Here is a 23036-nt window from a genome sequence, read left to right as displayed (position 1 = left end):
ACAGAAAACATTGTATCCATTGTGCTATACTAATTATAGTTCACACACAAAAAACTGCAAAAGGATACATGACCGCTGTCCAAGCTTGTTAAGACCTTCAAGAGCATTAGACTATTAGCTCTGATGTGAACTAAGCAGAATAAACAAAGCAATACCAAGTTAGAAGTCCCATTTCTTGTATTCTGCTTATCTCAAAACTTGGTTAAACATAAATGTGAAATACTTATATCCAAATTATTGATACCATTGATTTCAAATAAGCCTACAAATTTTCCATGCATGAATAGGTAGTTTTCTGAATACACATCTTAACCTCAATCCGTATGAGTGATTCACAACCCATGCATGGAATCTGTACTTCCGTGAGGCCATGGAGCTATTATAAGGAATCTGTATTAGCACTATATTTCATCTGAATAAATAATATATCTTACAAATATTTATATACTATATTTCAACTGGATGTAGATTATGGTGTTACTAATAAAGACAAATTGATTTAAAAGCATTACTGATGGGCACCTGGCTGGCTCAGTTGGAAAAACATATGACTCTTGATCTCGGGGTCCTGAGTTTGAGGCCCACATGGGGTGTAGAGATTCTTGAGGAAAAAAAAAAAAAAAACACTTAATTTAAAAAAGCATCACTGGAAGCAAATCACAGCAGCTTTTTGTTACATATTTTTTTCATCAAAAGATACCCTTTTGATGAAAAAAATATAGCTATCTTCATGTTGTGAAGAGTCTAATAATTACTGGACCTTAAAAAAACAGCACACCTTATTAGAGAAGGTAAAGAAGCACAAGCTTATATCACATGAATCAGAGATATCCCACTGAAAGAGGAAAGGCAACAAACACAGACTCTACTTCCATGGACACCAACTAAGAGCAATTTGTCAAAACTTTACAAAGTTTATATGTATATAATCTTAGAGCTGAATGTCTGTAATTCCACTTACCTAGCAGGGAAGATCAAAACCTTATGTCCTTTGGTTAAGACAAGGGTTCTACCTGGATCCTAGAAAATATCTCTAGTTGTACACATTGTATTCTACGCATTTTACTTTAAACCTTGGAGCAGCCCTGTGGTTCCTGGCCTGAGTGCTAAGGCACCGATATTCCAGTTAGCTATGATTCCCCCGACACAATGGCCACTTGTGATACATTCTCTCAACTTCCTGCCTCAGAACTTACGTGAGACTCATTCTGGAAACTCTTAATAAGAGTCTTCTCTCCAGGGGTGCCTGGGTGGCTTAGCTGGTTAAGCATCTGCCTTAGGCTCAGGTCATAATTCCAGGGTCCTGGGATGGAGCCCCACATCGGCCTTCCTGCTGAGTGGGGAGTCTGCTTCTCCCTCTCCCTCTGTCTCTGACAACAGTTTGTGCTCTCTCTTCCTCTCTCTATCTCAAATAAATAAATAAAATCTTAAAAAAAAAAAAAAAAAGTCTACTCTCTTAACTCCCAAATCCCTGTTGATTTATTCTGATGAAAAGCATTCTCATCTTCCCACCTCCCTACCTCAGAAACCAAAGAGGGCTTTCCTCTCATGCTACTATTTATTCATCCTGCTCCTCCCCCTAAAATCGTCTTCCTTCACAGACCACCGGCTAGCCTAGATCAGCTCTAACAACCAAGTCTGAAGAGCCCCTCCCTTCCAAAACCCCAAAGGCTGTTTGGTTGTTGTTTGAAACAGACACATACCATGGTTCCCTCCTGATTAGTTTTTGTTAAGACTGATATAATTTCCTTAAGGAAAGAGCAAGTGGATATCAGATTGAAAGAAACTGAAGCATGCAGAAGGTCAAGAAAAAAGTCAATTTGGTAACAATAATTTCTTAAAAAAAAAAAAAGGAAAAAAATTAAAAAGCAATAGATAATCGTATTTGTGTTCTACTACTACAGAAACAGAGAATAATGGCTATCCTCAAAGCAATTTTTTCCCCTCAACCCCTAGATGACAAGGCTTTTACCTCCAGTGAATCCCTTGGGCCTCACACCATATAGCAGGATGTCTGGCCGGCAACCAAGCCAACAATGCCCCATAAGAGAGAACTATGGAAATACAAGGGCCTGAAGTATATGTACAGTGAGAGAATTGCACTGAGGCTCCAGCCCTCTGCTGTACCTAACATGACGCTAGTGGCCACCACATCCCTTTCTTCCTCTACTGTGATATGTGCATCTATACATATATTCATTAACGCACACATTCTCTCTCTCTCTCTCTCTCTCTCACACACACACATACAAATGTGGAACACAAAGACGTAAACAAGGAATTTTTTTCTCCTATTAGTTACAAAGTAAGAGTTATCGGGGGAAAAAACAAATTCTTCCCCAGAAAACTTCCTTCGAACTTGAGAAATAATTATTGGACCAGAGAGTGTACTGCTCAAAGTAAACATCTAATAAGCACTTGTTCAACTGCTGCAAATGTTGACAACTAAAATTTATAATAAGCTAAGGAAGCTATTTCATTTATAGCTGTCTCCGCATCTCTTGCCTAGAGATGCTCCTTTTTCTTAAAAATTAAAACACTAAGGAAAAGTCCAGGAGTTACAAACAACAGGGACAAAATGCCATTCTGGATTTTCCATGTTTCCCACTTTTTAGGGAACTGGCAGTAGGAATTTTGAGGGAAAATGAATTTTTAAGGCCAGAGTTATTCTTTCTTCCTGCTCCCAGCTCATTAGCTTAAAGTGTTGGGGCACCTGGGTGGCTCAATGGGTTAAGCCTTTGCCTTCAGCTCAGGTCATGATCTCAGGGTCCTGGGATTGAGCCCCGCATCTGCTCTTCCCACCCAACTTCCCAGTTCTATCCAGCCAGCTAACCTGTAGGAAATTAAACAAATCCCTCTGGAAACTACCCAGAAGCAATCATCACTTGGAGGCCAGCAAGGATTTGCCTTTTCAGTTCCCAACTTGTAAGTTTACCAATCTCTAGGACATCTCTCCTAATTATGTGCTAACAAAATAGTTTTCTTCCCTCTTTATTAAAAAAAAAATGTTTTTTAAAAGATTTTATTTATTCATTTGAGGGACAGAGAGAGCACAAGCAGGGGCAGAGGCAGAGGGAGAAACAGACTCTGCTGAGCCAGGAGCCCAATGTGGGGCTCGATCCCTGGACCTGGAGACTAAATGAGCCAAAGGCAAACACTTAACCATCTGAACCACCCTGGCACCCCTCTATTTTCAAACTATAGTGGACAAAGGGAAGATAAAGAAGAAAAGGCATTCATGAACAAGGAAACAATCTGTTGGGGTGCCTGGGTGGCTCAGTCAGTTAAGCCTCTGACTCTTAACTGGCTCAGGTCATGATCTTGATCTTGGGGTTGTGAAATCAGCCCCACACTGGGCTCCACACTGCATGCTCTTTTTCCCTCTTGCTCTGCCCTCCCCCACTGTGTGAACATGCTCTCTTTCTCTAAAAAAAAAAAAAAAAAAAGGAAACAATCTGTTTAGCTCTGCATGGAATCCACAGGCCATTTAATATGAACATAAAGGCCTCAAGTATAAGGGTTAAAGATCAGAAAATGCAATTGTTTCCTATTCTGACAATCAGGAAGAATTAAATCATCTCTCCTTTGACTCCTATTAAGGCTCCAGATTCCTGAGTCTGTAAACCTTCCAACTGTATAGGAATGAAGTTATGTAAGTCCGGGTTATGCAGCCCTCTGCCTTGGGCACTATATCCAAAACTGTTTGAAACATTTAAGAGCAAGACATTCCTAAAAACTAACTCTTAACCCAAGCCATGTTCCGGTATTAGATCAATGATTACATCAATGTTTCTTCCTAGAATGGGAGGCATCTCAGACTTCCAGGTTAATTTAGGTTAAGGAAAAAAAATTGGTACGTTGCACACAGCAAATTGGCCCTTGACGCATATATATTTCTTCTACTTTTTAACCCTATTACTGAGGTCTCTAATCAAAGCAGACATTTCTCATAGAGACACACTGTTTATCTGGCAAAACTTAAGTGGGATGGGTATCACTCTGCTGTGTGCATTTAATTTTTTTTTAATTCAATTAATTAACATATAGTATATTATTTGTTTCAGGGGTACAAGTCTGTGATTCATCAGTCTATATAATACCCAGTGCTCATTGCAACACATACCCTCCTCAACGTCAATCACCCAGTTACCCCATCCCTCAACCCCCTTCCCTTCCAGCAACCCTCAGTTTGTTCCTATGATTAAGAGTCTCATGCTTTGTCTCCCTTTGTGCATTTCTACTTTCCCTCCTATGATGGTTAATTTTATGTCAATTTCGCCAGACCAAGGAGTACCTAAATATTTGGTCACAGATTATTCTGGGTGTGTCTGTGAGGGTATGTCTGGTAAGATTAACATCTGGGGACGCCTGGGTGGCTCAGTTGGTTGGACGACTGCCTTCAGCTCAGGTCATGATCCTGGAATCCCGGGATCGAGTCCCACATCGGGCTCCCAGCTCCATGGGGAGTCTGCTTCTCCCTCTGACCTTCTTCTCGCTCATGCTCTCTCTCACTGTCTCGCTCTCAAATAAATAAATAAAATCTTAAAAAAAAAAAAAAAGATTAACATCTGAATTGGTAGACTAATTAGAGTGGACTGCTCTCCTCAATGTCAATGGGCCTCATCCAATCAATTAAAGGCCCAACTAGAACACAATGTCTGACACTCCAGTAGCAAGAGAGAAGTCCCCTTGCCTATTTGAGTTAGGACATTCATCTTTTCCTGCCTTTGGACTCAAACTAAAACACTGGCTTTTCAGCACACCTGGGTGGCTCAGTTAGTTAACTACATGCCTTTGGCTCAGGTCATGATCTCGGGGTCCTGGGATCAAGCCCTGCTCTGGTCTCCCTGCTCAGCAGGGAGTCTGCTTCTCCCACTCTCTCTGCTCTCTTGTTCTCTCAGATAAATAAAATGTTTTTAAAAAACAAACAAACTGGCTTTTCTTTGGTCTCAAAACTTCCACCAGCTTTTGGATTGGAATTTATACCACTGGCTCTCCTAGTGCTCAAGCCTTTGGAATCAGACTACAACTATACCGTAAGATCAACTGGCTGGGTGACTGAAGCTCTTAAAACTTCTTAGCCTCTATAATCACACAAGCTAATTCCTTATAATAAATCTCTTTACAGACACAGACACACAAACACCTTTTACTGCTTTGCTGATTCTGTTTCTCTGGAGAACCCTAGTACACTCCTTAACCTAAATTAACCTTAAACTCCAAGATAGCTCCTAGGAAGAAATATTACAGAATCATTAAGTGGAAAGGATACAGGAAATAGCAAAAGGAGCCTCATGGCCTCTATCAGAGCAAAGAAAGTTATCAAAATTTCAGATAACTGAGACTGACACTATTCTATGTATTGAAAAAGTAACTCCCTAATCCAATACTTTGTTTCTGACCCTTTGTGAGCTATTCAGATCCTTTCTGGTTCTCTAGTTTTCTAGTTGTAGTAAAAATACAATCGTTTGTCCTGGCATCTCTAGACTCTAACAGAGAGACAATAATTTCTGGCTGTCATAATTTTTCTGAGAAAGTGGACACTATTCTACTTGAAAACTGAGATGTGCTCCAACTTCAGCATGGCCTTTCTCCATCTATGTAGTGGCAATTAAATATTCAGAATACACCTCTCACCCCTCCCCCCAAGCTTCCCTCCACCCTCAAACCAATCTGTAGTTTCAGGATACACACTGATACCCATAGTAAATAGCTCACATTCTCCAAAGAAATGATCTCTGCAGAGGTATTACATGAGAGGCAGAGGAGAAAACATCTTTTGTTCCCTGGGCCCAACATGAATCAGACTTTACGGTCACAATTCTACAGGCAGGCTGTTAATTCAGCAAGCCCTCTCCCACTTTCTCTCTTCCCTCCCCTACTTCTTTATCCTCTACCTAAGTACAAAGATATCCCTAACCCCCTTCCTTCACCCCAAAACCAGTGTATGATAGCAAAAACTGAAGAAAGACTCCGAGCCAAGAAAGACATTCACCAAAGAGTGGCCTTCCTGTTCGAATCATTCCAAACTGTGAAGGACTGATGTGACCAGACAAATGGAGCCCCCGTCACCCTCTATGGTGAGTTAACAGTGGTTACATTCCCCCATCATTTCCTTTTGAGACTCTGAAGTTCCAACAACATTCTTGATCTTCATTTATTCAACTTTAAACACTTAATGCTTCAAAGAGCATGTGCATGTGCAATGAGACATTGTTAGGCTGAAAAGAGAAGGCCCACCTCTCCAAGGCCAAGCTGTTTTGGGCATGATCATAATAATCAGTTTGATTCCAAGTACAACCAGAATCAAGCAGAACAGAAAGATTTCAGAGATGATAAAAGGGCTTAAAAAATTAAAATGAGACAATGTGAAATCTCAATTCCTGAACGCCAATGAATTACTAAAAACAGTGAATTGGCTGTCAAAGCAGTAATGAAATAATTCTATTTCTGAGGGAAATTATCTTAAGGTCCCCATGACAAAAGGCAGTAAACAATGAGTTGGGGATTATTAAAGGAACCTCAGAACCAAAGATTTCAAATACCTTTTCTTCTGTGCCTATATGCTGCCCAACCCATTTTCAAAAGGGAACCAGAATCAGACTCCCACCAATGTAAGATTCCTAAGATATGTCATGTTGGCTTCTGCAGGAACTGCACCTTGTGAAGTAGTCTTTAAAAATTAAAATGAGAAAATCAAAGAGTACAATGATCAGCCATTTTCTCCTCTCCACTCTAATTTTTCTTTGATTTTCTGAGGATTCAAAACAAAACAAAATCATTAGTCTCAGATTCCTGAATTAATCTGTTCTTGCTTTGTGGCTTCTGTGGCCAAGAGTAGATGCTTTTGTGCAATTAAAACAGGAAGTCTTTGTATCAGCGGACTTTAGGGCTGTGGTTCCACTGCATGTACTATAAAATATACTAATGATAGGGGATAGGTTAGAGAAGGAGGTGGAAACATCCACTACAGGAGAACATGACAGATAGTGGGACCCTAGCTAGACTTTAAGGTAAAGTGATTCTATTCTGGCGGGGAAACCCACATAATCAAGTTTCACACTTAAAAAAGTATCACTCTGAATTCAGGAATAAGAGGCATTTGGTTGTAGATACAATTCCATCTGCAGATACTAACTTTAAATTTAGAGAAGAAAAACACTCACTGCATTAATATTATGGGTTGGGGTTTCTTATGCGATTCCTAAATCCACCTACTATTTTTTTGTTTTGATACAATTGACAGCTGTGATAAGAAGACTACCACAGCCCTGGCTCAGATGCAGGCTTTAGCTTCAGAAAGTCCATCGGTCGTGTAGCTGGCTGTCATTGCTATATCTGTTGCTTGCAGAGGCCTCAGAGCTCTGGGTTTGCCGAGTAGAGTCCTCACCATTTAAGCTCTTCCTACATACAGGACATGTGTCATGCTGAAACAGAAAGATACCATGTAAATAGTAAACAGTAAAATTCCCAATAAATAGCATGACCTAAGAAGCTGGAAGTGCTAAACACTTAAGAAATCTTGAGAGCTGGCAGGTAGAAAAACAGAAAGGGCATGTATTCTCACACAGTGCATGCTGGGCTCGAAGATATAATACCAGGACATCTTCCAAACAGAATTTAAACAGAAATGCCAGAGAGAATTCTAGGCCAGCAACTTAACAACAGCTACCACACATCACCAAACAGAACTAACCAGAAACAGTGACCTGGGAGCACCTGGGTGGCTCAGTCAGTTAAGCGCCTGCCTTCAGCTCAGGTCATGATCTCAGGGTCCTGGGATTGAGCCCTGTGTCGGGCTCCCTGCTCAGTGGGGAGTCTGCTTCTCCCTCTCCCTCTCCCCTCCCAAAATCCCCCCTCCACATGTTATGCTCTCTCTCAAATAAATAAAATCTTTAAAAAAAAAAAAAAAGAGAGAGAGAGAGAGAGAGAGAGAGAAAGAAAGTGGCCTGAGATGGCCTAGAGCAGGGGTCAGGGACTTCTGTGAAGGGACTGATAGTAAATATTTTAGACTTCACAGGCTATACCACCTATGTCGCAACCACTCAACTCTGCTGACACAGCACAAAAGTAGCCATAGACAACTGTCAACAAATAAGCATAGCTATGTTCCAACAAAAGTTCATTTACAAAAACAGGTGGCAGGCCCAAGACCTGTAGGCTGTGGTTTGGAAACTACTGGTCAGAGAAGTTCCAAACACACAGTGATCTAAAAAAATGGTAATGGCACCAGCAGGAATTAGCCAGGGACTAATATCTGCTCTGCTTGGTTCTCTATGAACTCCAAACCACCATCACCCCGCCCCCACGAAGAGATGGGACTGGCAGAGACGGCCCATCACACACGACAGCTGTCTATACTCACCAGTTCTAACCATGGTACAATACAACTGCTGTGGAAGAAGTGGTTGCAGGGTAACTGTCGGACTTCCTCTTCAACTATGTAATCTTCTTTGCACACTGGACACTCTAAACCCATATCTGTTGGAGGAAGAAATGCATTCTAAAGTAAGTGAGCAAAAGGAAAGAAGAAAAAACTAGCCCAGTCTTTAACCAAAGGAATGCATAAAGAAAAGATACAAAGTGCATCCTAGGTGGAGAAAGTAGGAAGCAGGAATTTTATTTCAAAATGGGGGAGGACGTGATAGTAGACAGGGACATGAATGGGCTTAGGTAAGGTCTGCACAGAAATTATTAAGGTCTACTTTTCAATGTCAAGACTTGGAAAAAAATATCCCCAGGCTTAGATTATTTGTTAAGTGAAACAGGAAAAACATCTTCCCAGACGTGTGATAGACTTCTAGCAGTTTCTACTTAGTAAAGTGACTCAAGTGTCTACTTAGGAAAAAAAAGTGTCTACTTAGTCAGTATCTCAAGCCACTTTTACCCTGCTATTTTCCACACTTTGCATCCTCTTTCAGTGTGGTTGTCCTAAAGCCCTCTGTACAAGTTGTTAATTAAAAGCTGTACCAGGAGGTGGTGCTGCAGAATTGCAAAGCCCAAGGAAAGCTCAGGTTACAAGTCCAGAGACAAGAAACACTTTGTGAGAACAGCTGCAAACTAAATTGGGAGTACCAGGCAGAGGAGTCAGAGTTTCCCAAGTCTGGCTAACCATACCAGTTAGTCTCTCTCTCCAGTGGCCAGGGTGTGCGACGTGCCCATGGCAGCAGTCAAGGATCTGGAGTGAGACTACCATTTAATAGATTTACTCCTCCCTCTCCACTATTCCCTAACACCTTCACCTCAATTCTAGCTATTATTTCTTATGTCTGGTCTATTGGAACAACCCCCCGTAGTATCCTCGACCCTAGCTTTCAACTCTCCAAATCTACCTAAGCTTTGCAACCAGCTACTTTTCCCTAATACTAGCTTCACAGCAATCCCCAGCTCATCTTTACTTGAATTCCCAGCTGATACCTCAAAATCAACACGTTTAAAATTAAAAATATCATATCACTTCCATACCCCAACTGGGGCCTGCTCACAATTCTCCCACCCCTGCCAGATGGCAGCACCAGCTCTGTGGTTCCCAAGCTGCAAAACCTTCTGTACTCTTTGTTTGACCTTTTTCCCTTCTTTATCCTATTATGCAATCAGTGAGGAAAGCCTTTCTTCAAAACCGACGAGTCTACTCTTCCCTGTCTGTCAGCACTGCCACCATTACCTGCACCCCCAACATGCGGCAGCAGCCCCTTAAATCCCTGCTTCTGCCTTCTTTGCCTTCCAATCTATTTGAGACACTACCTCTAACCTAATCGTCCCTAAAGACCACCTAAAGTTCTTCAATCCTCCACTTGGGGAGCTATGAAACCTGCCTCCTATCTAAAATATCCAGCCCTAACTACTCTGCCAGTTTCAAGGTCTACACAAACAAGGCCCCTCCCTTCCTAACAGTCACGCCTCCCACTAACCCCAAACCAGATTCTATTTCAGGGCTAATAAGGTGACTCTCCTTATATCTGATTGAGACACTATGTCCATGTTGACATTCTCACATTGGTTCATATTCTTCCTTGAGCAAAATGACCTCTCTAAGATGGCCCATCCTGTCTTCAAAATCTTCTCTAACTTAATCTGGAATTTGTGGGGAAAGAACTGCTTAGTTCAAAATAATGTTCCTTGTCACTAAATTCCTTCAGTGCTTAAAAATAATATCTGTGTCTAAAGTACCTAACTGTATCAGGCAAGTAAATAGGAAACAAATTCCCAGCCCCCCATTTTTTCTCTTTCTCTGTATCATCTGCTCAATACTATTTTTTATACTGTTTTCTAATAGTTCAGTTGAGTCTTGGTTTCCTTGCTAAGCTCTTCAAGAAATCAAGGCTTATCTTGTACCTCTTTTGTCTCCTGCACGGCACCTAGCAAAAAGGAGATGGCAGGCTGCTGAGGAAATACTTACTGGCTCATAAAAGAAATTCTCAGCCTTGAACATTTGTAGGCCCTGCTCCTGGGTCCCAGGGAATCTACATACCAAGGTCAAAATGACTCCACAAAACATCAAAGCATGGGCTCTACTTCTACCCTGAGCACACACTGTATACCGGCTTATTAAAAAATAATAATAATAAGCAAAAAGGAACATTCCAAATGTAAAAACAGAAAACTCCCTTGTTCCCATAAGATTAAAGTCGTACAGATTTGCATGTACTAAAAACACAAGATAAAGTCTGTAACTTTCTGAACTGTCCTTTGTCATAATGATTTCCAACTATATTGAAATCAGGGGTGTCTGGCTGGCTCAGTCAGTACAGTATGCAACTCTTGATCTCAGGGTCATGAGTTCAAGCCCCACATTGGGCAGGTAGCCTACCTCAAAACAAACATATATAACCCTTCACCAAATGGTCTTTCCCTGGAGCTCCCTCTTCTCTATTAAAAACTGTGCAACATCAGCAACTGTCCTAACTTAGGCTTTCTTTCTCTTTATAACTTAAAAAAAGGTTTGTCCAATTCTGCATCAACATGACTAACCCTAATGAAAAGGTAGACATCTTAAATATATGACACCAGGTAGGAATTTTAGGAATGCTATAGCTTCACCTGAAGATCCTTAGCAGAGGAAGGTGCTGGAATTTTGAATCAGAAGTTGACAGAGTAAGTATAGAACTGAACCTACCAACTTGTTCCTGAGTTACTGTCACTGTTGGAAGAGATGTGATCTTTTCCTTGTCAGCTGGGGGAGGCCCTGTGTTCTCCAGTTGTCCCAAAAGCTACAAAAAAGGAAAAAGAAAAAGAAGAAGTGGCAGATATCCCATTATCCCCAGAGAGGGAGCTGCTCCAGCTGAGAATAAACAGTGCATATATAAGAAATGTTAGTTGTTCTTATTTCTGCAAGGCTCTGAGAGGCTTGGGTTTCCTCTTTCCTGCTGCCAGAACACTCATAATTCCTTTACAATTTCAGAGTGACAATAGTGTAAGTCTACAGATAAAACTGTCATTGCAAGGTCCACCTCTCAGCATAAAGCAACTTCAGAGGCAGCATAAGGGTTGTGATGTCTGGAATAAAACTATAACTGAACAAAAAGTACTACTTAACTGGTCTAAAAATTTCATTCTGCTGGAAGAAAAAAAAGGGTGGGAGTATGGAAAGTAGCATAAAGTAAGCCAAGAAATAGGTAAATTACTACTTACAAGAAGATTTGGATATAAATGACATGCTTTCTATCCTCAGCAATTCACAAGGGAAATGAAAACCCAATTAAATTAAAATAAACATAAATAAGTGGGAGCCATTATACATGGCATGGGAATACCTTTTTCTCTGCTTCCTTCCCCTATTTTGCTCCATCTAGCAGAAATCCCTGCTTCAACATGTGAGGAGACCCTCCTTTTTTGTGAAGCACTTGTTTATAGAATACTCATAGGACTGAACAAGAGGCCAAAAATACAAAATACTGTTTGTTATAGGAGAAGTCTTTTCTTCCTATGGAGGTAAAGCCATCTTCCAAAAACTCCCTAGCACCTAGAAGGTACATGGGTGCTAAACTAAATCCATAAACCATTTATCCCTTCAGTAAAATGGAAACCCACAAGCTCAAAATATTAGGGAAAGCAGAGTGACTGCCATTTCAGAAAGTAGCAGAAGGAAAGCAGGAAGCCTGTGGAACCATGAGACACACTGAACAGACACCCTCAAAAGGCAGCTCCTCACCTGGGTTACAATGGCATCAAGCCCTGTCTGACCCCAGGCATAGTCCCCAGGGTTGGAGTGCAGCATCCCGCTCCTATACATGAGATGAGACAGACAGCATTAGATGGAGTGACCAGTCTCTGCCTTACACCACAGAAAAAACTGGCAGATCCTGCTCTCCCTCAGAGCTGGGAAGTCACTAGTTCTCTAAAATCAATAGGCAAAGAATTTCTTGATATTTTTAAGGTCAAACAGATTATCCGGAAGTACTCTCTTAAGTAAGGAATTTTTATTTAACCGAATAGAACATAAAATGTGAAGCTACCTAAAATACCACATGACACACCAAAGCAAAAAGAGTGACTCATTGCCTACTGGCTAAGAAAAGTTTGTCTTCTCTGTGCCCACTTACAGTAAACATAAATGGAGCTGATTTTTAAAGAGAGTTTTCCCTTTGTGACTGGCCAAAATCTATAGCAGACTTCCTTCATTCAAAGAGACTGCCCGTGGTCCTTGACAATGAGGAGCTTTCAAGTCGAGTAACAGCCACAGCAGTCTCTCTGAATCACAACTTAGCGCAATTACAAAAGGAACTTGGCAGCACCTCTTTCTGGAGCTGCCGGTGCACTACCCTGGATGACAGATGCCCAGACTCTTTAGCTGGAACACGTTAAAAGAAATGAGCAGCTGGAAAATAGGGTAACTGTGTGGAAGGACTGAGGTCCCTCTGAGCAAAGGAGCCTTCTGGGGCAGAGTCAGAAGGAGCACGTAATTGTCCAGACAAGAGGAAATTCCATCTTAACTCCTATCGTACTTAAGTGTCACTCTGATACTGAATTACAGCCTTTGTTTCTTCTGACAAACCTTCTTACTTTGAGAAAAGGAAGTTAAGCGACATGTTTTTAATTACAGAAATTCTTAAGGAATAAAATCTTCCCATATGAGCTAGAAAAGAAACTTGCAAAGTCCAAATACCAAGCCTGGCGGGGACTGTCTCATTCCCCTCTCAACACAACTCTCAGGCCAGAATATGAACCAAAACCAACACATCCAGTGCCTGGACATCCTGGGGGACCAGGATGGCCCTCAGGAGACTGAAAAATAAAAAATAAGTTCTGATTTAAGTTTGGGCTCAGCAAATAAAGGCAATCTAACAGTATGCCAATCAAATCTTTATATACTCACCTGTGCAGCCCTTGCTCTCTCTCACAATGGTACAGATACCTAAAATGCTGCTGCTACTCCAGCGAAGTAAGGCACAGGGCATTTAGTTACTTACCAGGAAAAAGGATGTGAGGATCCAGGAATTGCAGAATTTGCAAAGAATCCTGTAAAGATCTGTTGTATTATTCTGTTGAAGGAAAAAACAATTAGGTGAGACAACAGACTAATGAAAGTATTCTACAGATATCAATGGCTGACCAATCACTGACTACTTCTCCAAACCACGATGGGTTTTCACTGACCATTATATAGTAGATAACACCAGAAATCAGTCTCCTAACTGGTAAAGTGGTAAAGGGCTATTCTGCTATTATGGCTATCTTGATGAGCTCTACCATCTTATGTATTAATAGATTTTTTGTGAATTAGGCTTGAAAGGGACTGATTACATGGTGTAGTTTTCAAACGATATTCCTTGAATCCCTGGCAGCGAGGCTGAAAGGGATGCTAAATCAGTGGGATCTGGCCCATCCTGTAACAACAGTAGTTCCATTTTTATATGTTTTACACACTGGGTTTCTTTTTTTTTTTTTTTAATTTTATTTATTTATTTATTTAAATGAACTTTTCCTTTGTGTTTCTTTTTATGTATGTATGTATGTATGTATGTATGTATTTATTTATTTGACAGACAGAGATCACAAGTAGGCAGAGAGGCAGGCAGAGAGAGAGGAGGAATCAGACTCCCCATAGAGCAGACAGCCCGATGTGGGGCTTGATCCCAGGACCCTGGGATCATGACCCAAGCCGAAGGCAGAGGCTTTAACCCACTGAGCAACCCAGGCACCCCTTGAGCACATTTTCATGTACGTTTTGGCTATCTGTGTATCTTCTTCAGAAAAATAACTATTCAGATATTCTGATCCCTTTTTTAATCAGACTGGTTTTCTTTTTTTTAGTATTGCATTGTATGAGTCCTTTATATATTTTGGCTATTAACCCCTTATCAGCTTTGCAAATTCTCCTATTCAATAGGCTGCCTTTTCATTCTGTTGACAACTTCCTTTGTTGTGCAGAAGCTCTTTAGCTTATTAGCTTGTCTATTTTTGCTTTTGTTGCCTTTACTTTTGAAGTTAGATCCAAAAAATCATTACCAGACAGATGTCAAAGAGGTAACCACTTATGTTCCCCTCCAAAAGGTTTATGGTTTCAGGTCTTACATCCCATCTGAGTTAATTTTTATGTATGGTGTAAGATAGTGGCCCAGTTTTCCCAACATTTGTTTGAAGAAACTACCCTTTCCCCATTGTACATATTCTTGGCTTTTGAATTTACTTCTAAGCTCTCTATACTGTTCCATTGATTTAGGCGTCTGTTTTAAGCCAATACCATACTGTGACTTACTTCTTAACAATAGAATATGGCAGGATAATCTGTGACTTCCAAGATTATGTCATAAAGAGCACTGTGCTCTCTCTTGAATCACCTTTGGAAAAAGTGCCATGTCAAGCAGTCTGGTAAAGGCCTACATGATATGGAACTGAAGCCTCCCCAATAGCCAGAACAAACTTTCCAGAGTATGAGTAATACTCAGTTGATCTTCAGATGATTGCAGTAATAGTTAATGTCTTGATGAAAAGCTCCTAAGACACTGGGCCAGAACCACCCAGCTAAACTGCCCCCAAATTCCTAATCCAATGAATTTACGAGATAATTAATGCTTGTTAATTTCAACCACTAAGCTCTAGTGTAATCTGTTACACAGCAACAGGTAACTAATTCAGATTTTTTTTTTTAAGATTTTATTTATTTATTTGACAGAGAGAGATCACAAGTAGATGGAGAGGCAGGCAGAGAGGGGGGGGGGGAAGCAGGCTTCCTGCTGAGCAGAGAGCCCGATGCGGGACTCGATCCCAGGACCCTGAGATCATGACCTGAGCTGAAGGCAGCGGCTTAACCCACTGAGCCACCCAGGTGCCCACTAATTCAGATTTTTATACCTGGAAATGTGTTCTGTTACAACAAAAACCTAAAACATAGGAATAGAGTTAGACCCCAACAGAGGGTAAAAGTTGGAAGGATTCGGAGGAGATTATCAGTGAAAGTTTGAAGAGCCTTGAAGAAAGAGAAGTATGATGATAGCCTTTGAGAAATTTACGGGTGGGAGCTTTAAGTGAGAAAAGTCTTGGAAACTGGAGGTTAAGGGATCCTTGTTATGCAGTAGCAAAAGTTGCCCATCATAACACATAAGTAGAAGTTGTGGCTCATGAACTGGGTAAGAGTCTAGCTAACAAGATGTCCAGATGCTAAAGGTACCTCTTGGCTTCTTCTTGCTGCTTACATTAAAATGTAAGAAGAGAGGGATAAATTAAAGGAAAGAATAAAGTTTATTTTTTAAAAATTTTAAAGTAATTTCTACACCCAACACAGGGCTCAAACTCACAACCCCATGATTAAAGGGCACATACTCTTACGACCGAGCCAGCCAGACACCCCTATGCAGAAGGATAATTAAGCAAAAAAGGAGTCAAGACTAAATAATTCTGAAAATTCCCAGCCTCTCCAGATGGTAAATGATACTAAAATTAAGAAATGGCTTCCAATGGAATATCAAATTCAGGGCACTGCTGAAAGAAAATGGTTAACAAGGAAGCCTAGAATGCGGCTATAAAAATCCTTTGTTAAGACCTCTGAAAGATCTATATACCCTCGAAAACTACTCAGTTAAACAACTGGGCTTCCAAGAGGCTTAAGTAGGTGTTGTATTAGTCCCCAAGGGCTGCCATAACAAATTCCCACAAACTATTCAGTTCAAAAAGTTTTGGAAGGCAGAGTCTGAAATCAAGATGTTGTTAGGGTTACTTCCTTCTGGAGGCTCTGGGGGAAAATCTGTTCCATGGCCCTCTTCTAGTTTGTGGTGGTTCCCAGCAATCTTTGCTGTTTCTTGGCTTGCAGATACATTACTCTAATCTCTGCCTTGGTCTTCAGGTGACTTACTTTCCTGTGTCTTCTGTGTCCAAATTTCTCTAAGAATACCAACAATTGCAGTTGGGTCCACTCTAACCCAATACAATCTCACCTTAACTTGATTACATCTATAAAGACCTTATGCCAAATAAAGTCACAGTCACAGTTGTGTGGGGTTAGGACCTGAACATATCTTTTTGGAGGGTAAAATTCTACCCACTGCAAATACTGTCCTCAGCAATCCCAGCAGAAGCCCAAGGGAGAAAGGAGATTATCTGGAAGAGATTTGTGCGTGTGGCTTTTGTTTATGGCAGGAATCTCAGTAACATTCACAGAAGACCCTAAGTTTTAAAAAGAAACGCCACCAGGTTATACTGAAAGGTACAGAGGCAAAACAAAATGAAAAGAAGCTTCTTGGACCCTCAAAATTCTACTGGCAAGAAGCAGAGTAAGAAAACTATGCAACTGCAATTCTGGACTACTTTTCATGGAAAAGAAAAAAGATAACTCACAAGGTGAAACCAAGTGCCTCGAAGGAGGAAACAAGAGCCATAGAGCAGCATTCCTGGGCAAAACAAGAACTAAGTCCTAATCAAGAAACTTCCAACATTTATCCAGATAAAATCGGAATTGCTGAGTCAGTGACTTCTTTGTGCCTCCCATTTTCTCCCTTTTTAAATAAGAATCTCTGTATCTGTTTAGCACATGCCTGTCCCGTCACTGTATGCTGGGTGCATGAGGGACAGAAAACTTATTTCTTTAATTTATAGGTGTTCACATCAAAAGAAGTTGTACTTGCGGAACTATAACCAAAGGACCTTCATCCATACTGGGACCAACCACCCAGATTTCAAGTTGATGCTATAAAGGGGCAAGGCTTTAGGTCGGTGCTGGGAGGATGGGAGTATATTTTGCACATGAGAGAACCGTAGTAATTTGTGGCCAGAAGGTGAAATGTGGTAGTTTTAAAATAAGTCTACAGATTCTTTAATACTCCTCCCTTCAAGAAGTGGAGTTTAGTTCTTCTCCCCTTGGATGTGGGCTGGACCTAGTGATCCACTTCCTACAGATAAAATATGGCCAAAATGACAGTGTTTGGCTTCCAAGATCAGGATATAAAAGGCATTATGATTTCTTTCCTTTTCCTTTCTCAGATCACTTACTCTCGGGAAACCAGCTGTCATGTTATGGGGACACTAAAGGAGCCCTTTGCAGAGGTCCACATGGTAAGGAATTAAGGCCTCCTGCCAACAGCCATGGGAGTGACGTATCTTGAAAGTAGATCCTCCAGCCCCAGTTGAGTGTTCGGATGCCTGCAGCCACAGCTGACATTTTGATTATAACCTCATGAAAACCTTTACCAGAACCACCTAGCTAAGCTGCTCCCAAATTTTTGGCCCTCAGAAACTGTGAGAAAATCAGTGTCTGTTGCTGGATGCACCTAAATTCCAAGGTAATCTGTTACACAGTAATAAATAATATACCCTCCTTGCTTGCTAATAACTAGGAGAGCAAATTATCACATGCTTGAACTAACCAGTAAATAATGGCAGTACTTAACTTTGAGAAAGAGCCTAAATCCTGGTTCTGAAGCTGACCCTACAAAAATACTTAGAGTTGCAAGGGACGCCTCAGATGATGAGCTTGCTGCAGATTCCCCTCTCTTGGCTGCTTACTCCCTGGAAGTCAGAGGCTGGTCCCACATCCCTGCAGAGTCTGCTCAGGGTGGATTCTAAGTGTAAGAGTTATTGTGAGGACATTATCTTCAGCTGATACTTACAATGAATCTTCTTATTGTTAAAAATATAAAATCTTGTTTTATTAAGGTAATAGGTAGCTAAAATAAGGCTGGGTGGAAGGATGGCATGTGTATTTAACCCAAAGAAGAGAAAAATCAATCCACACAGTCTGGAGGGGAAGATATATGCCAAGACCATATATATATATAAGAATCTTCATCCAGTCTCCAGAGCTGTATTCTAGGTTTTCCTCTTTATTCCTTGGTTGTCCTGTCTTCTCTGTTTATCCCTCTTTAACTTCCAAACTTCTAATCAGTCAGGGCCTACGGCTCAATTCTCTGAGCTTTTCTTCTTTCTTATTTTTGACTCTTGGCAATTTCACCCAGTTTTACATACAAGCCACATTTCCAAATCTTATCGCCACTCAAGACTTCTGCCTACTCTACATGACCGCCTGAACGCATAATAAGCACATCAAACTTATTGCGTCCCAAACTGAACTCTTGAATCTTCTCCCCCATATCTGTTCCTCCTAGTATTCCCCATTTCAGCTGATGGTGACTCCATTTTTCAAGCTGCTCAGACAAAAAACCCTTAGTACATCCTTAACTCTTTTTTTTATTATCTGCAACTCTTTACACCTTATATCCAATCTGCCACCAAATATTATTATGCCCACTATCAACTATATGTAGAATCCAAACATTTCTCACTACCCTCAACCAAGCCACTGGCATCTCTAGCTTAGATTAATGCAACAGCCTATTAAATGGTCTCTCTGCTTCTGCCCTTGCCCCGTACTCCTTGCAGCCCCCCATTCTATTCTCAAAACAGCAGTTAGAATGATCATTTTAAGACTGAAGTGAGACTATGTCATTTCTCTGCCCTAAACCGTCCATTGGGTTTCCACTGCAATCAGACCAAAAACCCTAGTCTACCATGCTCTGCATTATCTAATACTCTCTTCCCCATCACCATACCCAGCCACCTTCTCTGTGACCTTATCTCCTACTATTCCCCCTCACTTACTCTGCTCTAACTGGCCTCTTCTTTTTTTTTTTTTTAAGATTTTATTTATTTATTTGACAGAGAGCAATCACAAGTAGGTAGAGAGGCAGGCAGAGGGGGCGGGGTGGGGGGAAGCAGGCTCCCTGCTGAGCAGAGAGCCTGATGCAGGGATCAATCCCAGGACCCTGAGATCATGACCTGAGCTGAAGGCAGAGGCTTAATCCACTGAGCCACCCAGGTGCCCACTTTTGATTTCTTGTTATCTGGGAAATTCAAAGACAGCATTATGCTAACAAGCAGAAATGAGTTTTCCAGTCACTGAAACAGAATACCTGCAGCTGCAAATTAATAAATTAGTCTTCTGGCACAGGTCAGATTCATTTAAGGTTAGACAGGATGAGCTAGTCTACTCAGGACCCAATTACACCTGGATAAACTATCATTTGAAAGCTGCAGATTAGAGGACATACTTTAGACACTCTCACAAGTATTTGCAAAATGAATTAACAATGTGAGACTTACCTATCTTTACATTTGCAAAGAGGTTTCACTCATGTCATTGAAAAAAACCAAAGAAAACAGATCTCATTTCAGGGTAACTCCTTAAACTGGTGTAAGGAACACATTAATAATCCCATGAAGGCTAACTAATCTCTGACATCTGATTTTTTTAAATGCTGAAGTACTCTGTCTACAGTGGAATCAGTGGACTGAACAGGAGGAGCCTGCAATGTAGCCCACGGAAACCACCAGTTGAAAACCTGATGAGCAGAATAAAACATTAAATTCCTTCTCAAATCAACAGAACAAACTATCCCATTAGGGAGAAACCAAGCTAAAATCTAATCAAAAAGAAATCTATAAAATATGCAATTGTAATGTACTTTCCAAACACTGGGTGAGGGAATGCATGGGTGGCTCAGTTGGTTAAGGGTCTGTCTTCAGCTCAGGTCATGATCCCAGAGTCCTGGGATGGAGTCCTGCACCAGGCTCCTTGCTCAGTGGGGAGTCTGCTTCTTCCTCTGCCTGCCACTTCCCCTGCTTGTGTTCTCACTCTCTCTCACAAATAAATAAAATCTTAAAAAACAACAACAAAAAACCACTGGGTGACATACAATGACAACTAATGTAAAGGAGTAACAATCATGTAGAAGAAACAGGGTAGACCTGCTAAGCAGGAACACTAACATGACCAAAAAAGGCATGTTGTGTTCCATTCACATGAAGGAAAGGAAAAAAGAAACTGAACTAAAAACTCACAAGTACTACTTCCTATCATATTGGTATGTGTGCTTTGATTTGAAGCTTGTCTGGAGGTTCTAGAAGGGGATCGCAGCTACTTGTATATCCTTGACCAAAGAAGGGTCCTCCTCTATCGGGAGAAAGTCCTCATCTTCGAGTGCACCAGCTTGGGGAGGGACACACAGGGAGCAATGAGGGAGGAAGGAGACGCCAGCCTAGCCAGCCAGATCGGCTCAATCAACCCTGGCATCAATGGGGTGACAGATTGCAGAGAGATCGCCTTCACATACAGGTATGTGTGCTTTGGAAGCAAAGTTTCTGAGAAAGTTAGGGAAATGCTCTTTTTTTTTTTTTTTAAACTGGGAAGTCTATATGATACTATTAGATTTGTTTAAAGTACTTTTTAAACATACATAATCCTACCAAATACAAATATCATCACTTGTATAATATCCTGGCTGCAATATTTAACTGGTTTTATAATCTCAGGCAGTTTACCTAACCACTCTGTGCCTCAGTTTCTGCTGTAAAATGGAGATTCACAGTAACTTCTCCATAGGGTTATGGAGAAGATTAAACAAATTACTATCCGTAATGCACTCAGACTAGGGCCTGGCACAAACTCCTAGCTATAATTACCACTAATGCATTTACTCCATATACCTCTTAGGAACATAATTATAATTATCCATTCATTCAACACAAATATATTTAGTATCCACTATAAAACAGACACTATTCTAGAAGCTGGCAATAGAAATGAATATACCACCACCCTGGACCATCAAACCCAGAATTAACTTCAAAAGTTGTAACAGATCTGGTCCCTCAAAAGATGCCAGATGCAGACAGAATTATAGGTAATTTTTATCAAACCTTTAAGGAATAGATAATTCCTATGTTATTTAAACTATTCCTAAGCATAAAATAAAACAGTAAGATTTCCCAGTTCATTTTATCAAACGAACATAATCCTGATACCAAAATGTGATAAAGACAACACAAAAAAATTACCAGCCCCCTTATGAACAGATGCAAAAACAAACAAACAAAAAGATTAGGAATAAATCAAGTCCAATAAAGTATTAAAGAGATTAATGCTTCTTTTTTTTTTTTTTTAAAGATTTTATTTATTTATTTGATAGAGAGATCACAAGCAGGCAGAGAGAGAGGAGGAAGCAGGCTCCCTGCCGAGCAGAGAGCCCGATGCGGGGCTCAATCCCAGGACTCCAAGACCATGACCCGAGCCGAAGGCAGCGGCCTAACCCACTGAGCCACCCAGGCGCCCCGAGATTAATGCTTCTTGACAAAGTAGTTTTTGTTCAGTGCTTGCAGTGTGGCTTCAATATTAGAAAATCTATTAGTTGGAGCGCCTGAGTGGCTCAGTTAGTTAAGTGTCTGCCTTCAGCTCAGGTCATGATTCCAGGGGATATCTGGCGTTCCCTGCCCAGTGGGGAGCCCTGCTTCTCCCTCCCCCTGCAGCATCCCCTGCTTGAGTTCTCTCTATGTCACATAAATAAAATCATTTTTTAAAAAGTGACCTTAAAAAAAAATGAAGAAAATTTGTTAGTTAATAAAGTTCATTAACTGCTTAAAGGAGAAAACTATAAAATCATTCTGATAGGACTACAAAGGGCATATGATAAAATCACTACTCATTCCTAGGGGGCCTGGGTGGCTCAGTAGGTTGGGCCTCTGCCTTCGGCTCGGGTCATGATCTCAGGGTCCTGGGATTGAGGCCCGTGTCTCTCAGCTCAGTGGGGAGCCTGCTTCCCCCTCTCTCTCTGCCTGCCTGTGACCTCTCTCTCTCAAATAAATAAATAAAATCTTAAAAAAAAAATCACTACTCATTCCTAATTAAAAGCCCCTAATAAATTAGGAATAAAGTAAACCTTTTTTAATCTGACAGTGTGTATCTGAGGAACCAGAGGTAAACATGCTTAACAAAGAAACATGCATTCCCACTGAAGTCAGAAAGAAGACAAAGATGCCTACTATTAAACAACTTTGTTGTGATAATATAGTCAAATGTAACAGATAAAAAATAATGAGGCATAAACAGGGAAAAAAACACAATTATCTGTAGATGATACAACTGCTAAGCTAGGAAACTCAAGGGAATAATGTGAAAATCTATTCGAGCTAATAAGAGAATTCAATTAAATAGCAAGGGGATGGGTGACAAAGAACTTTCCAGCAATAATCAGTTAAAAAAGCAAATTAAACTATAAAACTTTTTGCTGAATAACCTCACGAAGGAACCAAATAAATTGAGACATGAGCTGTGGACTTAGATGAGAAGTTTCAATATTATAAAAAGTGACAAATGCTCCCAAGTTAATAAATAAATCCAATGTGTCAGCATTGGTGGTATAGTGGTGAGCATAGCTGCCTTCCCATGCATATCTAATCAAAATCCCAATGGGATAAGAGAGGGGGCACAGACTGACAAATTTCATCTAAAATCCACTTGGAAGGGTAAAGAGCATCAGGGCATTTTTGGAGAAGGACAATAATGAACTGGACTTCACCAAAACTAAATCAGTAAGGTATAGGAACACAAAAATAAAGATCAGTAAACCATAAAAGACAATCTAGAGACAGGTGAGTATGAAAATGTATATATATATAAAGGTAACATTTCAGGTCAGATGGATGATTCAATGATTTACACTGCAAACAACTAGATACTCATATGGGGGGTGTGTGAATCCTTAACTTAAAAAAATTCACAGGAATAATAACTGCACCCACTATAAGTGTGGACACAAAACCCAAGCTGAACC

General features: G+C 40.6%; 1 protein-coding gene across 2 annotated transcripts in view; it reads right to left on the bottom strand.

Moving 5' to 3' along the window:
• Positions 1-6143: 6143 nt before the first annotated feature.
• The window catches only part of RNF115 (ring finger protein 115), a 67727-nt gene continuing 50834 nt past the window's right edge, over positions 6144-23036 (bottom strand). For both annotated transcript variants that reach the window (XM_032848138.1, XM_032848139.1), the window contains exons 5-9: positions 13410-13481; positions 12152-12224; positions 11117-11210; positions 8366-8481; positions 6144-7427 (exon numbers count right to left, since the gene is read on the bottom strand). In XM_032848138.1, the coding sequence (XP_032704029.1) occupies positions 7296-7427; positions 8366-8481; positions 11117-11210; positions 12152-12224; positions 13410-13481 (487 nt within the window). In that variant the 3' untranslated portion in view covers positions 6144-7295. The remainder of the gene's footprint in view (positions 7428-8365; positions 8482-11116; positions 11211-12151; positions 12225-13409; positions 13482-23036) is intronic.

The sequence above is a fragment of the Lontra canadensis genome, unplaced genomic scaffold, assembly GCF_010015895.1.
Source record: "Lontra canadensis isolate GAN:19392208 unplaced genomic scaffold, GSC_riverotter_1.0 scaffold200, whole genome shotgun sequence".
Lineage (NCBI taxonomy): Eukaryota > Metazoa > Chordata > Mammalia > Carnivora > Mustelidae > Lontra > Lontra canadensis.
Note: the sequence above shows the minus strand (reverse complement) of the source record. Positions and strands in the feature narration are given on the sequence as shown.